The following is a 17,736-nucleotide window of genomic DNA, read 5'->3' on the forward strand; positions in this document are numbered from 1 at the left end:
GTCGTCGTCGTCGTCACTCTTTTAGGGGACCCCACCCGGGAGCGTGGCCTCCAGGGGGTTAAAGCCCGTGCCCGTAAGGCTGGAGGACGCTTTTCCCCCGGCGAGGCTCGGGGCTGGGGTGGGGGGTGGGTTACACCTCTCTTCCTGCAAATGTGAGAGACCCAGGTCCCGTGGGGCGGGGGCGGAGGGCGTCCAACTACAATTTTGTGAAGTCCTAGAAAACGAACTCTTTTCACGAACGACGGGGTGTTCTGCGAGGTCTTTGGCGTTCCCGACGAGCACTTGTGGTGGTTGTTCTTGAGATAATTGGACATCTGGGGGCTGTTTGGAAATAACTGATCAGGTAGCTGCGGGATTTCTCACACCTCCATTTAACCCGCGACCCCGTCTCCTGTTTCAGTTCAGGATGCCTTTTGAAACTCAGGCATTGTCTCAGGATGAGCTCCGAAAGAGATTGTACCAGACGTTTAAGGATCGGGGTATTTTGGACACTCTCAAGGTACCTTTGGGGCATTTGTTTGCTTTATAATAAAAGGTGTGGGGTAGTAGTATCTAGAAATGTGTGAATTTAATGGTAGTCGCACTGTTACCATGGTAGATGGGACTTATTTTTTTATATCGTGTAGCCGTTTTGAGTTGTGTGATTTCATTTTGAAACCTTGAATTAAGAATTGCATATATTTAAGGACAAGTTTCAGACAGAAATAAGTAATCACATTAAGAACAAAAACATTTTGATAATGTAACATTTTGTAGAGCTGATACTCATTCTTAGAAGTTTTTTAAAAAGTCGCGTTCAGAATATTATTTTATTAAATTTTAAAGTATAACAGGGAAGTTTTGGGTTTTTGTTTGGTAAATCCCTTTTGGTAGGTTGTGAAGAGATAATCTCAAATTTTGGATAAAATGATAAATAAAATGCTTCATTTTGGCAGCAACCTCTGGGGATATTATTATTCTGCTTACAGTTCATAAATGGAAAGTAAGGAGAAAATTTCGCTTTCCAAAAACCCTCCTGTAGCAGCTTGTGGAAGGAAACTCTTAAACTCTTACGATAAGGAAAGTTTAAAAACTAGACCTCCAAAAAAAGAATGTACTCACAATTCACTATTTTGCATTATTAACATTTTCTCCATCACTTTATGTCTAGACAATCAACAAAACAACATTTCAACCCCTCCTTTGTAGTTTGCCTATTTCCCAGGTGAGTATTTAACAATTGGCTTTACAGGTAGGAGGAGCCAGCACACCCTGCCACTTAAGGTGGTCTTTGAAGCTGCTGGTTGGAAGTGTTTAAAACTGACACCCAGAAGAAAATAGGTACAAACTGATAGATGTACTCAGTTCTTTCATCTTTGCAGCCAGCTTGCTGTCATTTCTTTAATGAAATGACAAACATAATTGCTTTGTAAGGTTTTTTGGCAGCCACTTCTAATTTCTTCTGGGTGAAAATCAGTGTGTAAGATAGTTGATTCTCATTGTAGGAGGAAAAGAGCCTTTCTGGGTTGAAAGAAAGAAACTTATTCAATTTAACATTCCAGATACTTTGATTAAACAAAAATTTTAGTAAGATTTTTTGATGTATTCCTTTTTTTTTTTTTTTTGAGGTAGACTCAACTTCGAAACCAGCTTATACATGAGTTGATGCATCCTGTTTTGAGTGGAGAAGTGCAGCCACAGTCCATTGCTGTTGAAGGAAGCTCACTATTAGTTGGGGCTTCTAATAGCCTTGTGGCCGATCACCTGCGCAGGTGTGGCTATGAATATTCACTCTCTGTTTTCTTTCCTGAGAGTGGCTTAGAAAAAGAAAAGGTAATCATCCCTTCTCTGCCTTTTGATTCCCTTGGATAAAATGTCTTTTACTTTCTCTCCTTAGTAAAACAGCTGTACTTTAGTACTTCAAATCAACCTTAAATCTGTGTGGATTCTCAACTAGAATCTCTCACATCTGACTGGAAACCAAAAAAATAGAATCAATATTAATGTAGAGAGACACTATCCTCTTTGTAGGGGAGAAAGAACCTTTCTGGGTTGAAGGAAGGAAACTTAACTCAATTTAATAATTTGATTAAATAAAAATAATATTTTAGATTTTTCATCTGTTCATAGGAATTCCTGTTATTCCTAGACAGTGTATCTTAGGCAACTTAAACCTTCTTTGAATAGTCTAAATGAATACTTTAAATCTTTTGGTACATTCAACTAAGAGCATTCAGGGGACACCAAGAGTCAAGGGTTGGGATGAGTTGTGGTTCACCTGGAAGCAGTGTACCGGCTTTATCCCTATGTTCATCAGTGAGCATGATAATTTTTGTTTTCGGTTGTTTTAGTCATGTCTGACTCTTTGTGACCCCATGAAATTACTAGAGTGGTTTGCCATTTCCTTCTCCATCTCATTTTTCAAATAAGGAAACTGAGGCAAAGAGTGTTAAGTGGCTTGCCCAGGGTCACACAGCTAGTAAGTGTCTGAGGCTGAGATTTGAACTCAACTCTTCCTGACTCCAGGCTAGCTGCCCTAATCATGAAAAATTTTTGAGTTAACTATTTGAATGAATGATCAAATGATTTTGAAAGTGAAAGGTAGCCACTCATCTACCATTATAATAATTCTTGGACAATCTCTCTCATCGAAGTATTATAAGAAAAACAAATTATAAACCATGAAATACTATAGATGTTAGACTTGGTTACTTACAATTTTAGTTGAAATTTTTTCAAACAGAACTACTGATATTATGTAAGAAATGCTTCACATTAGTTTATTTTTTTTAAAAGTAGTTTCAATCACTGTTGATTAGAGAAATGCAAACCAAACCACTCTCAAGTACCATATCATACCTGTCAGATTGGCTAACATGACAAAATGGGAAAGTGATAAATTCTGGAGAAGATGTGGGAAAATTGGAACACTAATTCATTGTTGGTGGAGTTGTGAACTGATTTGACCGTTCTGTGGGGGAAGGCAGGGCAATTGGGGTTAAGTGACTTGCCCAAAGTCACACAGCTAGTAAGTATGTCAAGTGTCTGAGGCTGGATTTGAACTCAAGTCCTCTTGACTCCAGGGCTGGTGCTCTACTCACTGTGCCATCTAGCTTCCCCAGATCCAACCATTCTGTAGGGCAATTTGGAACTGCCCAAGGGGCTATAAAAATGTGAATATCCTTTGTCCCAGCAATACCCCTTCTAGGGCTATATCTCAAAGATATAAATATGGCAAAAGGACCCATGTGTACAAAAATATTTATAGCAGCTCTTTTTGTGGTGGCCAAGAACTGGAAATTGGGGAATGGCTGAACAAATTATGGTTTATGAATGTAAAGGAATGCTATTGTGCTATAAGAAATGATGAGCAGGCAGACCAGAAAAACCTGGGAAGACTTACAGGAACTGATGCTGAGTGAAGTGAGCAGAACCAGGAGAACATTGTACACAGCAACAGCCACATTGTTCAGTGACTAACTTTGATAGCTCTTCTCAGCAATGGAAACACCCAAAACAACTCCAAAAGACTCATGGTGGAAAATGCTATCCACATCCACAGAAAGAAACAAGGAGTCTGAATGCAGATTGATACTATTTCCTCTCTTTTTTTTGTTTAGTTTTATTTTGTTTTGTCTTTTTTTCTCATGGTTTCTCCCATTCGTTCTAAATCTTCTATGCAGTTTGACTAATGTGAAAATATATTTTTAAAAAAAGTAGATTCCTATTGTCCTCCATCTTTACAACTGCAGCTAGACAGCCACCCCGCCTGGAGACACTCAGCACTTACTAGCAGTGTGACCTGAAGCAGGTCATGTCCTCTGTTTGCTTCAGTTTTCCCATGTATAAAATGGGGAACTAATACCACCCGCCTCCCAGAATTGTGAGAATCAAATGAGATGATTTTTGTAAAAAGTGCCTAGAGTGCTTAGCACATAGCATCATACGAATGTTAGCTTTTATTATTAGTATTAATGTGTTCTAATCATATGCTTCCATTCATTTAATAAATTCTTTGAATTTAGTGCTATAAAAGCTATATAAGTATGGTGAATTCGTGGGTTCAACATTTGTCCTGTATAAAAATCAAATTTATTATTATAGTTGTACTATTAATTTGAATGTTGTTATATTTTCTGATTTTTTTTAGTTTAGCATACCGAAAATGACAGGATTTTATACCACTAATTTTTAATTTTCTTTTAAAAAGGTTTTTACTATGCAAGATCTACTCCAGCTGATTAAAATCAACCCCAAATCCAGTGTCTACAAATCATTGGTAGGATTATTTTAGACTATGTAAATTTGCTTTGGTTTACTAGCCATAGTTGAATGAAACTAATACTTTTTTTTTTTCTTTAGACTTCAAAGATTCAAAAAGAGAACCAGAAAGGTACAAGATTCATATATTACGCTAGAAGTATATAAATTACTGTTTTATTTTTCTTTTATGGGAAAAATAGTGTTTTGTATTATTAAGTTTGAATTAAAAATTAGATATTCTTTTTTTCCAAATACAATTCTGATACATTTTAGCAGTTTTTCACTGTCTTTTCCTGAAAAAAGTGGTTACTCTTAAAAATTTTTTTTCCTTTATGGTAATATGAATATGCAAGGGATCTTTGACTTCCTCAGTATGGGAACACTTTTTACCCCTGCAGATTACCATCTGTCCATGAATTAGTATATGAATTCTAGGGAGTTTCCTAAGGCCTGGAGGTTACATAATTAGTCCCATGTCACGTGGGGGCCATCTCCAGTCATATCTTTCCACTGGACCCAGATGGCTTTGTGGTTGAAAGTGAGGTTGGTGACTTTGCACAGCCCTCCTCACTTAAATCCAGTTCACTTGAAAGTCATGGTGCCACCTTCCTGATGTCATGGTCTTCTTTGAGAACCATGTCACTGTAGTTATTACATGTAGAGGTGAAATTTAAACCTCTCTCAAGTCTAGCGTACCTTACTGCCTTTATGTTCGGTAACACAAATAGAAGGATAGAAGACAGTAGCATGATTCATAGCACATTAAATAAGAATATTTTAACTAACTGCTATTTGGCATCTGGATGCCATAACGAATAAGAGCTCTGGACTTGAGATCAGGAAGACCTTAGTTGGTGGAATCTTGCCTTACTTATTGGTATCACCCAGTGATATTCTGAGTGAGTTGCTCAGCCGCTGCCTCATTTTCCTTATTTGTAAAATGTAAATAATTGTAGATTTTGAAGCACTATATAAATATTAGCTATTATTGACAAATTTCAGGAAAATTCAGATTTTAATAAATTCCCTTGAAAGCCATATAAATTTCTGGAATCTTTGTCATCTTCTGATCATTTTATTTCAATAAGTTTTTATTTAAAGAGTTGAATCACTTTAAACTTATCTTAACCATCCATTGGGTACTGTGGTTCTTTGTATCATAGAATTATTCTTGATGTTGAATTTTGTAGCACTTACATTGGTTGAGAAGTTGCCCAATAAACTGTCTTGTCTTTATAGTACCTCTAAATGCCCTAGAACAGTGGTTCCCAACCTTTTCAAGTATGAGTACACTTTTGTTATTGGAAAAAATTTCAGACTCTCACATGATAGTAGTTCTATAATTAGTTTTCAGTGACAAATTTGTTTAAAAGTTAATGAATTCACAGCCCAGCTAAGTCCCAATTATTGCAGATAATGAATCCTTTGAAGTGGTCACATCATTCAGTTTTATACTATTTGAAGTTAAAGCATTAGTTTTTAGAATAATTACATGTAAACTATGGTAATTGGTTTCAGACCAACGGAAATATGCAATAAAATTTTTTTTTTTGGAGGGGGGAAGGCAGGGCAATTGGAGTTTAAGTGACTTGCCCAAGGTCACACAGCTAGTAAGTGTGTCAAGTGTCTGAGGCTGGATTTGAACTTAGGTCCTCCTGATTCCAGAGCTGGTGCTGTACTCACTTCAGCACCTGGCAGCCCCCAGTAAAATTTTTAAAATAAGTTCTTTATCTGTTTATTACCATACTGTAACAGAGGATATTAAAATTCTGATTCGTTTGTTACAAAGTAATACAGTAATTCTAGAAAGCAAAATTTAAAAGAAAATTAAAATTACTGAAAATTGTACCTAAAGATTATGTAAAAATGTTATTGTTATTTAAAATTTGAATAACCTAGAGTGAACTGTGTTTAAATCTTCATATATATGTTGGTAAGTTCAGAGAGCTTTATCCACATCTCAGCAAATTTGCATCTCATATTCTCATACAATGAATTTCGATTATCTGGAGAACTCAGTAATGTTTAAAATATTATATTGTAGCTGGGCTAAAGTAACTTGAAGACCAGTCTTCAAAAAAAGCTTTGATTATCCTTGCAGTCTCATTTGGTGTCCAGGGAACTAGAAGTAGTTAATAGTCATATGACACCTCTGAAAACTTGAAGATTTGAGGACTGATTAACAATCATTGTTTTTAACTCAAAATTGCCTTCTTCCTTATCCTCCAATAGGGGAGTCTTCAGTCACTTTAAGTCCAGGTTGAATTTTCTTTCTTAAAATTGTAAGTTCTAGAAGGCATCTCAGAAGAACCCTGTTTTATTAACATTAAAAATTTTTTGATCAGTATATCCACCTTTTTAAAAATTTTTTCTCACTTAACCCCAATTGCCCTGCCTTCCCCCCTGCAAAAAAATTTTTTTTTCAAAACATTAGGCTCTAGCTGCTTTTAACATTATATAATGGAACTTGATTTAAATTTTTTTTTTCAATGAACAAAAATCTGCCTTTTCTCCCTCTAATCCCAAACCCTGCCCTCCCCAATTAAGTCAGGGGGTGATTGGTGAATTATTTCTACTTTGTCCTCTAGTTTTTAAGAGATTCATAGGTCACAAAGAGTTGGACATGACTGAACAGCAACATTTTTTGGAATATCAATGTCTAGGCTTTTTTTTTGGTCATAGTGTTCAGGTAGTCCAATTCTTAAATTTTTTCTTCTTGATTTGTTTTCCATGTAAGTTATTTTTGCTATGAGATAATCTTACATTTTCTTTGATTTTTTCAGTCTTTTGACTTTGTTTTAATGTTTCTTGCTCTCTCATGGAATCATTGGTTTCTATTTACATTTAAATTTTCAGGGGGTTTGTTGCTTGGGCAAGGTTTTGTACTTCTTGTTCCAAGCTGTGAATTCCTTTTCCAGTTCTTTCTTCCATACCTTATTCCTTTTCTATTTTTTTTCTCTATCTCTTTCATTTCATTTAAAAAAAAATTTAAGCAATTTAAAAATTTTTCATTTCTTCAAGGAGCTATAGTTGAATTTGTGTCCAAAAATCTATTTGTGGGTTTTTCTTTGAGGCCTTGCTTGTAGATATTTTGGACTCACTCTTTTCTTATGGGTTTGTTTCTAAAGTGTATCTGTTACCATAATCGTTTTGTATGATGGGATTTTATTTTATTTCATTGTTCTCCCAGCCTATTTCCTGTCTTCACATTTAATGGTAGGATAAGGTTCTGCATACTTCTGGAAGGAAGGTCTGGATTGATCCTATTGCTGCTTTCTTGAAGTATTGACCAGGATCTTAGGAACAACTCAGGCTGGGGATCTATGAGCTTTTAGTGCTTTGAGAGTGATCTGATCCAGCCAAAGTCTGATTGCTGCCCCCTGGTCTGAGCTCTGCAAGTTCTTGACCTGGGTTTGGGTCTAAGCACTGATAGACTGCTCCTGGACTCAGCCCCTCTTAGCCAGCTAGAAAGCTTTGCTTGTTCAAAGTGAGAGAACCACAGGCTCCTCTCTTTGGCCTAGGATTCTTGCCCTGGTTATTCCTTTGCAGGCTTCAGACTGGGCTGTAGCCTGGAATTGAGACTTATTTGTGATCTTGGGGTCAGAGTCACACGGTGCTGCTGCTTGCTTCAGAACTTGCTGTTCTCTCTGTGCAGGTGCCTCAGACTACTCCATACCTACTACTATACCTGCACTTCTGACTGCAGAGCTCCTTAGTTCTACCTTAGATCAGTAATCCACAACTGGTTAGTGGGCAACAAAGCTGCCAATTAGCACCTATTCCTTTCATGTGAGGTATAGGTCTGGGACCTTGTCTTGCCCTGGTTCACAACCCTTCCTGCATCATATGCTCCTGACTAGGCCCTGTAGTCCCTTCTATCTCCCTCTGACATTCTACACTGGACAATTGACTTGTCACTTTTTCTTAGATTCCTGAGCAGAATTCAATCTGATGCATTTTCCAGGTCTCTTTGGAGGAGTTTTGGAGGGGAGCTCACTATACTTCTGCCTGCTATTCTACTATCTTGGCTTTATGCCTCCATTGAACATGATTTTTAAAGCAATTGAACCAGTGCTTTCAGTAAAAATTTTTTCACTCTCCACTTCATTTCTATTTTCTCTAACTGCGTTTTAGAAACCTAGAGCTTTTGTCTGAATTGCTGCCATAAGAGGAATGCACTTTTGATTGCAGTTTTCAGTTCTTAAATCTTAAACATGCTTCGTTTCTCTCATCATAATATTTCTCTTTTGTATAATTGTTTGCAAACCACAGAAAGCTGATGAAACTTTGCATTGTTCTTTCATTTAACCTACATTTTTATAATATGCAGTACTGTAGATTAGGCATTCTAATATCTATTTTAGAGGAAATTTGACTGTGCTGTTAAGTTATATCAAATCTTTGTTTTAATGTAATTAGTCTTTCTTTTTTTTGTACTGGCAGTGTTTCAATCTGAAGTATTTTCTTAAGAGCTTTTTTTAAAAAAAAATCCCACAACTTTTGGTAATATGGTATACAGCAGGACATAATATCCAAAAGCAACAGTAGATAAGTGCAGACTGACATGTGGATACCCTCAACTAGCTTGCCCTAGCCACATTAATTGAATTTTGATTCATATTAAAAGTGATCTAGAATATTTTTATAAATCACACTACATTGAATTTTACATTATTTAAGTTCACATTCGTGACCTGGCTGTGACTTTTTTCATCATATATTTTCTCAATCACAAGAGCATCTTACATGTACACATTTGAAAAATAATAATTCACATGTACTGAGACATTCAGGCTATGGAAAGTACATTTGCTTATTATACTGAGTTATTTTTGAGAGAGAGCCCTTGCAATGACTTCCAAAGCACCCCTTCCCTGCATATTAGGGATGTAGAACACTAGTGTTTCCATGCTACGGTGCTTCCATTGGTTCTTTATGATAAGTATTGATGAAGGAATTCCTCCCTGTTCTTACCAAGACTCAGCTGCTCCAGCTGAGTTCCATTGCAGTAGGCAAGCTTAGGAGGGAGGGCAGGGTTGAAAACAATGTTGTGCTAGTGCTGACAGCCATAGAGATTCTAAGACATTGTGAGGTACTTTTAAAGTATAAATAATCCCTAAATTTTGGCTTTTCAGATACCAGCCTGCTTACATAGGTGCTTTGAAATGTACTATGACCTGTTTCCCAAGGAATCTTAGTTCTGGAAGGGATATTAAAAAGTAGTATAGTCTCTACATTTTGTAAGATAAAGATACTAAAAATTTTACCTCTAGAGAAGTTTTGTCACCTTTTGGGGAACTTTGTCTTATCTTCCTTTCAGTAATAAATTTCATTGATAAGTTGATTGGGGAGGTCACTCTTTTAGTACACAAAAAATTGACTTCCAAATGTTGCATTCGTGTGCTTAAAGAGTAATAACTGGAGCCTTCCCTCAAATTTTTCCAGAACTTTCACCTGTTAATTATTTTAATTGCTTGCTTGGGGACCTTCCGAAGTTTTTAAATCTAAAATTTCGGGGCCCAAATTGGACAGTATGATCAAAGGCAGCCAGGTGATGCCGTGTAATGAATGCTGTGCCTGGAGTCAGGAAGAACAGAGCTCAAATGCCTTTCAGACACTTACTTCCCAATACCTTAGGGAAGCCTTTGTCTCAGTCTCCTCAGTGGTAAAATGGGAATAATGATAGCATCTGCTTCTCGGGTGGTTGTGAGGGTCAAATGAGATATTTTCAAAGAGCTCTACATATATGTAAGTAGCTACCTCATAAGTGCGCATTTCTTGTTTCCTTCCTTTCAATGCTACAGAAAGGAAAAACATGCCTGGTTTAATATCCCCAAATAATGCTGCTTCTTTTAGTAAGGATGATATCACTTGCTAATTTAGTTTGTTTTACAGCTCTCTATATTAAATGGATTTAGTAAGTACTGAGCCCAGATCTATACCGTAATATAACCTCCTACTTGGACAAATCACTGAGACCCACCAATACTGAATTGACAATTACTCTAATGACTGGTGCCTGTGTCCTGTTATTAGTGAATTAGAGTGCTTATTCTAATATGTCATATGTAAAGGGATGAGGATTGGACCTGTGGTTTTGTTGGTAGAAGGAAAAGGCTCCCAGTACGAAATTGAATAGGCACCTTCTCTTCAACTTACAGCCTTAGAAAGTTGCCAAAAGCTCTGAGAAGTTGTGACCTTCCAGAGTTGCACAGCTAGTATGCTGTAGATGGTTCTTGAACCTCAAGGCCTTACCTGATTTCTAAGCGAACTCTTTCTTCCCTGTGTCATTCTACCTTTCATATATAATCTTCATTTTTTTCCCTTTCTGATCAGGTTTCTCACTGAAGGAAATTCTATTAATTTAGCAGGATTTTTCCTTTTCAAAAAACATTTTTAATTCCTTTTTGTTTTTACATCATCTTCATTTAAAAAATACATTCCTACACAGTGAGCCAACCTTGTAACAAAGATCTAAAAAGAAAAAGGGAAGGAAACCAGCAAAACTTAACACATCAGTTGTGTAGAACAGTATAAACGATGCAAGCTCCATATCCACTGGAGTTCACCACTTCTGAAAAAGTTCTGTTCTTTATAAACCATTTTGATTATCCTCCTCAGATGCTTGAAAAATTCTTATTTGTTTAAATGAGTGAACTGTAAATCATTGGACCTTGAGTACTTGAATGGAGAAACTTTTTCTATGCACATGTGAAGTAAAAATTTCTGGTTTTAGCTTTACATTTTGTAAATTTATATGTTGTTTTTTTTTTTTTGAAGGTTTTCTCATGCAGATTTTGATGGAATTGACAGAATATCATCTATCCAGGGAAAGTTGCAATATGGAGACTCAGACAAGTTCAGCATTATTACCTACTGGTGTATCTCTTGGTAACCATTGCTCTCTTTTAATTTTTACTCTGTGTGAGGTTTTTTTTTTTCTTTTAACATATAAAAATGAACTGATATCCTATTCTATTTTATATCTTGTTAACCTTTTCACTGGAGTAACCCAGTTCTATGGGTTGTGAGAGATCTTCATTTCTGTACAATCCTGTTGCTAGAAGGAGCCTAGGCAAGCATTGTAGTACCGTAGAAAGAGCACCAAATTTGGACTTGGAGGACCTGGATTTGAATTCTGGCTCTTCCACTTATTTCTTCTGTGACATGGGCACTTTATCCTCCTGGGCCTTAATTTCCTCATCTTGGAACTGTGCGTATTGGATTGGGTGGTCTGTAAAGTCCCTTCAGGTTCTAAAATGACGATCTGATCATAGTCCGTCTAAGTGATCATACTTGTGCATTCCTATTGTACTATATTGTACGTTCCTAGGGTTAGTCATTCTTCCCTGGGCTAGTATTTTGTCATTCCTTCTGGTAGGAAGTTCTTCCCAATGCGTAATCTCAATCTCTTTTATAGCTGTTAATTCATTTTCTAATTTTGTTCCTGGTATAGAAGAAAAATACCCTCCTAAGGTAATCTTTCATTCACTTGAGCAATGAGTCTTTTCAGTTCTGCAGTCGTTGTTCAAGTATTTGAACAATTTTCCTAATTCTTCCATATCCTTATAGTATTTATAGTATACTCTAATAAGGGGCTTACTAAATTGTAAAACTAAAATGGACCTTAGAAATAATGCTTTGTAACCTCCTTATTTAAACAGTTGAAATCAGACCCCTGAGAAGTTAACTGTTATTGCCAAAGTTCATAAATCTAGTGAATCTGGGATCTGGAACCCCTAAAAATCATAATTGCGGTGGTGCATATTAACTTTTTAGTGTCAGTGTTGCTTTACAGTCCCCCTTTTAGCTTGTTCATTTTCTCACAGCTGGAATCATTCCCCATTTTTCAGTAGCACACTGTGGAATTAGAAGGGACTTTAGGGTTAGCTAAGTCACCTCTCCATGGAATGTGAATTCCTTCTGCAACATCTTTGACAGGTGGCTATCTGGCTTCCACTTTAGGAGCCCTGGTTATAAGGAGCTCAGTGCATCCTGAGACAGCTAATCTTGTTTTAGGGGCGCTTTAATTAATAGATTTTTCTTTATGTTGAACTATAAGTTATCCCTCTTAAATGCTACCTGTTCATTGGTCCAAGGTTTGCCCTCTGGGGCTAAGTGTAAGTCTGAAATTGTCCACTTGAGAGGCTTTCATGTTTTCAAAGACAGTGGCCCATGTAGTCAGTCATTTAACCAGCTAGCGCTTATTAGGTGCCTATTCCATACTAGGTTCTCTGTTGAGTGCTAGAGATTCAAAGAAAAGCTAAAAGCAGTCCCCACTCTGAGAGCTCAGTCTAATTGGGCAGGCAACATACAAACAATTTGGTTCAAACAAGATACATTTGAAGTTGTCTCAGAGGGAAGGCACTACTGTTAAGGAGGACTGGGAAAGTCTTATTGCTAAAGATGGAACTTCAGCTGAGACTTGAAGGAAGTCAGGAGGCAGAGGTGAGGAGAGAAAGCTTTCCAGGAGGCCGCCAGTGAAAATGCATGGAATTGGGAGGTGGAGTATCACATCTGAAGAATAGCAAGGAGGTCAGCATTGCTGAATGCCAGAGGATGTGGTGGAAATAAAGTGTAAGAAGACCAGAAAAGTAGTAAGGGACCATGTTGTGGAGAGTTTTAAAAGCTAGAAGATATCCTGTTTATCCTGTAAGTAAAAGGGAGCCACTGGAGTTTGTTGAATTAGGGTAGTGAAATGGTTACATCTGTCTTTTTAGGAAGCTCATTTGATGGCTAAGTGGAGCATAGGTTGGAGTGGGAAGAGATTTTAATCATCAGGCTATTGCAATAGTCCAGGCTTGAGGTGATGAGCACCTACACTGAGATGTTGGCAACGTCAGAGGAAAGAGGGGAGCATATACAAGAGAAAATGGACAGAATTTGGCAATAGACTGGAAATGAAGGGTAGGAGTGAGGAGTTGAGGATGACACTGAAGTTTGTAAGCCTGGGTAACTGAAAGGAAGGTTGTGCCCTTGACAACACTAGGAAAGTCCAGAAGAGAAAAAGGGTTTGGGAGGAAAGATAGTAAGTTCAGCCTTGGATATGTTGAATTTAAGATTACCGTATGGCCTCCAGTCCAAGATGTCCAATAAGCAGATATATGAGTAGAGGTCAGGAGAGAGGTTAGGGCTGAATAAATCTGAGAATGATCTGTATAAAAATGATCATTGAATACATGGGAGCTGATGATGTCACCAAGAGAAATAGTATAAAGGGAGAAGAGAAGAGGGCTTCCAACAGAGTTTTGACGGACAACCACAGTTTGGGGGTACAATCTGGATGAAGAGCCATAAAGGAGAATGAGGAGTGGTCAGACAGAAAACCAGGAAATCAAGTCTCATTTGTACATAGTTGTATGCATCTTGTGAGTTCCTTGAAGGCAGAGACAGTTTTTGTCTTTCCTTGTGTTTCCAGAGTTTAATGCTGTACGTGGCACATAATAAGTAATTAATACTTGTTAAATATAGGATTGTTATATAGAATAAATAAGTTATTTTGATGAAGTATCCAAAAACTGTAGAAGTCAGGAAAAATATCTTGAAGTAGGTGACATTTAATTCAACTTTTAAGGAAGCTAGGGGTTACGAGAGATAGAAATGAAAGAGGACATTCTATACAAGAATACTAAAAAAAAAAAAAAACCAAACCAAGCACTAGAGATAGGAAATAGAAGACTTTATGTACGGCAAATAGTAAGTAGGCTCGTTTGGCCGAAATGTACTATGCATGAGTCAGAGTAATGCATATTCTACTTAGAAAGATAGGCTAGAACCAGATTTTGAAGGGCTTTAGATACCAACAGAGAAGTTTGTCTTTTATTCTTTATTCAGAGGCAGCTGATGGCACAGTGGATAGAACACTGGGCTTGGAGTCAGTTTAAATCTGTCCTCACACACGTAGCAGCTATGCGACTCTGGGAAAGTCACTTAATTTCTCTTTGTCAGTTTCTTCAACCATAAAATGGACATGGTAACAGCACTTTCCTTGAAGGGTTGTTGTGAGTATCAAATGAGATATTTTTTGTAAAAAGATCTTGGCACAGTGCCTGGCACATAGTAGGCACAATTTTAAATGCTTACTCCCTTTCCTTCTCCCTTTCTCTTTTTTTATTTTGTTTTTCCCTTCTCCTTCCCCCTTTTCCCCCTCCTCTCCCTCTCCCCATTAAAGGCAATTGGGAGCCCTTGAAGCTTCTTGTGTGAAGTGTAGAATGATATGGTCAGACCCCACTTGACTGATGTTAATTCCATATTGAATCCTATATAAATGTTCTTTTATTGCAGTAGCAGTGGAAATCACAGACATGCGTTTTCAGATCCTAGAGATTCTCCATTTCTTGAATGAGAGAAATTAAATTCCTACTATTAACAGAAAATCTATCTTATTGGAAGAGTATTAGACATTCTTTAACTACTGAGGCACTCCTTTTCCCTTCCCCCTTGGTAAAATATAAATGAAAATAATTTAGAAACATACATAACAACAAAAAAAGAAACATAGCATCCATGCATCTTTACCAACATTTGAATAGACCTTTCTATTTAGCCACTTTTTTCTTCTAAATCAGCGATTTCGTATTTGTAGGTTTTGCCTACAGAGGAAAACAATTTTTACGAAAAGTAGACCGGTAACTGTTCTGAAATTTGTAGTCTTGCAGAGTGCCTCGAGCATCGAGAGATTGAATACCAAGGCTCACAAAGCTGGTGCAAGTCCAAGATGATATATGAACCCTGTCTTGTTTTGACTTTGAGGACACTTATCTACTTCCTACCCCATGCTGCATCTTATATTAGTAGTAACTTTCACTTGGTTAATTTTATATATTTAATTATGAAATAAACAGCATACAAGACTATGCTTTATTTGAATCTTAAAGGTGTTTCCTGTCTAAAAAACAAATTAAGCATTAATTAAAATATTTTTATTGAATTATATAGCTTTCTATTTCACAAAGAAGTCATTTAATAAGTGCCTTTCTATATAAGAGCAGAAGAGAAACATGAGTAAAGCAGTCTGGCTTTGAGTAGCTTTATATATCAAGATAGATAAGGCATATAAAAATACTGAAAGGGAAAATAAATATAAATGTGTACCATGGAAGATTCACGTGGAAATGCTTCTTGCTGGGGAGGGATTAGTGGAAATAGCAAAAGGTCATAATAGGAGGCGTTTGATAAAGACTTTGGCTGTGGGGTGAGTTCATTAAATAGAAATGGAGTGAGGGAAAGGGGACATTTTAGGCAAAAATGAGGGCACAAATGAAGCTGTGGATTCAGGAAAGAATAGGACAACTTTTTAGGTGAGGGTGTAGTCTAGTTTGGCTGAAGTTTGGAATATTTAAAGGAGACAACAGCTTCACAGCCATTCAGTTGACAAAGCTGTAAAGAATAGATGATTGCTGATACTGTGGTTGATTATGAAAATAGCATTTGCTTAGTAGCCTCCAAGTTCTCCAACAGAGTGTTTCCAGGACATACATTAATTTTGTAAAGGATTCCATAATAGATACATAGAGATTATGTAGGGATCCTAAGCAAATGTTAGATTTTTCCTAGACCTAGTGGTATCTGTGTCTGTCTGTCTATGTCTATATATGTATTTGTTCATTTATTTATAATTAAGTAATTTATTTTTGGTTTTCAACATTCACTTGATAAGATTTTGAGTTTTAAATTTTCTCTCCTCATACAATCTGAAATAGGCTTGTACACACACACACACACGCACACACACACGCATATTCATATTAAACATTTTCACATTAGTCATGATATAAAGAAGAATTATAAACAATGGGAGGAACCATGAGAAAGAAGAAACAAAACAATAAAGTGGTATCTGTATACTGATGTCAAATAAAACATAGAATGGAGAAGTATACTCTATAAAGGTATGTTCTGTTGCCAGGGAGGATGTGAATACAAATGGAAGAAGTATTCCTCATAGATGGCAAAGTATGCTAGATGATCCTGTTTGAAGATGAGAGTGTTGTTTGCATCATGCCCTTGAATAGTATAGATGTTTCTCTGACATCTACATTCTCACAAAAAAGATTGACTTCACAATTTGCATAGGAGAAGTTAAATAGAATCTTCATCTACTTTCTAGACCAGGACATGATGTTGGGTGGGTAGTCCATTGAGTTACCTTGGAACAGGTAGTGCAGGTAGATAATGTGTTGGGCCCAGAATAGGAGGAAGATAGTAGGCATTAGTAAATTTTATTGTACTTTCAACAGTTCCCAAATATTCTAAGACTCAAAAAGCCATTTCTGAAATTTTATGATTCTGCACTTGATTGGTATCCAGAATTTGTTCTTTTAATATGTGCCAAATGTAATATGGTTTTGTTTTGGGAGGGATGGCTGCTGAGGAGGGCATTCCTATAGACTCCCTTAGGCCATTCTTGATTGAACTGAACTCTTATTAGGCTACTGCAGTTATACAATAAATATCCTAACATTTTTCCATAGCTGAAAAACTTCAACTCATTGATGAGCAATTTGCAGATATTTATCCCCAGCGCCTTAAACTGGAATCCTTAGAAACGAAGCTCAACGAATATAAGAAAGAAATAGAACAACAGCTACAATCAGAAATGTCTCAAAAGGTCAGTTTTGTAAATCTAGCTACTGAAATGCAAAGAAGAAATACATTGACATATCTTGAAATGGTTCAATCCAAAGTATAAGAATTTAAACTAACATTTAAAGTGTTTAGCAGAGAATAGTCTCTTCATTTGTTCATGTATTTTTTTTTCTCTTCTTTTTGCCCCCCGCCGCGTAACTGCTTATGGAGAAGATTTTGGTAGTATTGCAAATAAAACATCTGAAAATGAATGTTTCTGAAAAAATATAAAACAGCCATTTAAAATTTTGTGCTTTAGTTGAAGCATTTTAAAGATATCGAAATAGCAAGAATGAGAATGGAAGAAAAAAGAAGACTCCAAAAAGAAATGACTGAATTGCGGCAAGAATTTGAAAAAACACACCAAGCAAAATCTGAAGCTCTAATTTCTCGGGAAAAGAATGCTATTGAACGACTTCAAAAGCACCAGGAGGTAGTACTCTAATTTTTACACAGGTAGATAATGGATAGAGACACTTAGATATTCAAGATGACTCTGATTCCTTAAAGACCTTTAGAATTTTAGAGTCTTTAACTAAAATTCTATTGGATTTCAAGTAAAACGTTTTTTACTCGTCTTTTATATTACTGAAATTAGTGGTTCAACAAGAAATACTTATTCAAGAAATATTTTAAAATTACTCACCATAAAGTTCAGTGTTATTCAACATGGTCATGTAAACATGAGTTGTGATTTCATGTTTGCGCCATTGGTGATATGTTCACTTTTGTTCCCAAATGGGTTCTGGTTTTGCCCATGTGGCTTGCTGCGTTTGCCCTCGTTTATAACTATATTAATGGAAGTAGTCTAGAAGTGTTCTGATGAGTTTTGGCATTGGGAATAGAATATCGTTCATATTTCTTTTA

General features: G+C 36.6%; 1 protein-coding gene across 5 annotated transcripts in view; it reads left to right on the plus strand.

Moving 5' to 3' along the window:
• Positions 1–17,736, plus strand: part of OFD1 (OFD1 centriole and centriolar satellite protein) — a 59,267-nt gene that overhangs the window by 383 nt on the left and 41,148 nt on the right. For 2 of the 5 annotated variants that reach the window (XR_005009554.1, XM_036744227.1), the window contains exons 2-8: positions 401–499; positions 1,612–1,812; positions 4,190–4,258; positions 4,342–4,372; positions 11,023–11,133; positions 16,716–16,852; positions 17,129–17,302. Coding sequence is in view for 4 of the 5 variants with exons in the window: in XM_036744227.1 (XP_036600122.1) it covers positions 407–499; positions 1,612–1,812; positions 4,190–4,258; positions 4,342–4,372; positions 11,023–11,133; positions 16,716–16,852; positions 17,129–17,302 (816 nt within the window). In the remaining variant the exon portion in view is untranslated. Of the gene's footprint in view, positions 1–400; positions 500–1,607; positions 1,813–4,188; positions 4,259–4,341; positions 4,373–11,022; positions 11,134–16,715; positions 16,853–17,128; positions 17,303–17,736 lie in introns of those variants that run through there. The other 3 variants (XM_036744228.1, XM_036744229.1, XM_036744230.1) reach the window with 3 other exon arrangements.

Source organism: Trichosurus vulpecula, chromosome 2, assembly GCF_011100635.1.
Source record: "Trichosurus vulpecula isolate mTriVul1 chromosome 2, mTriVul1.pri, whole genome shotgun sequence".
Lineage (NCBI taxonomy): Eukaryota > Metazoa > Chordata > Mammalia > Diprotodontia > Phalangeridae > Trichosurus > Trichosurus vulpecula.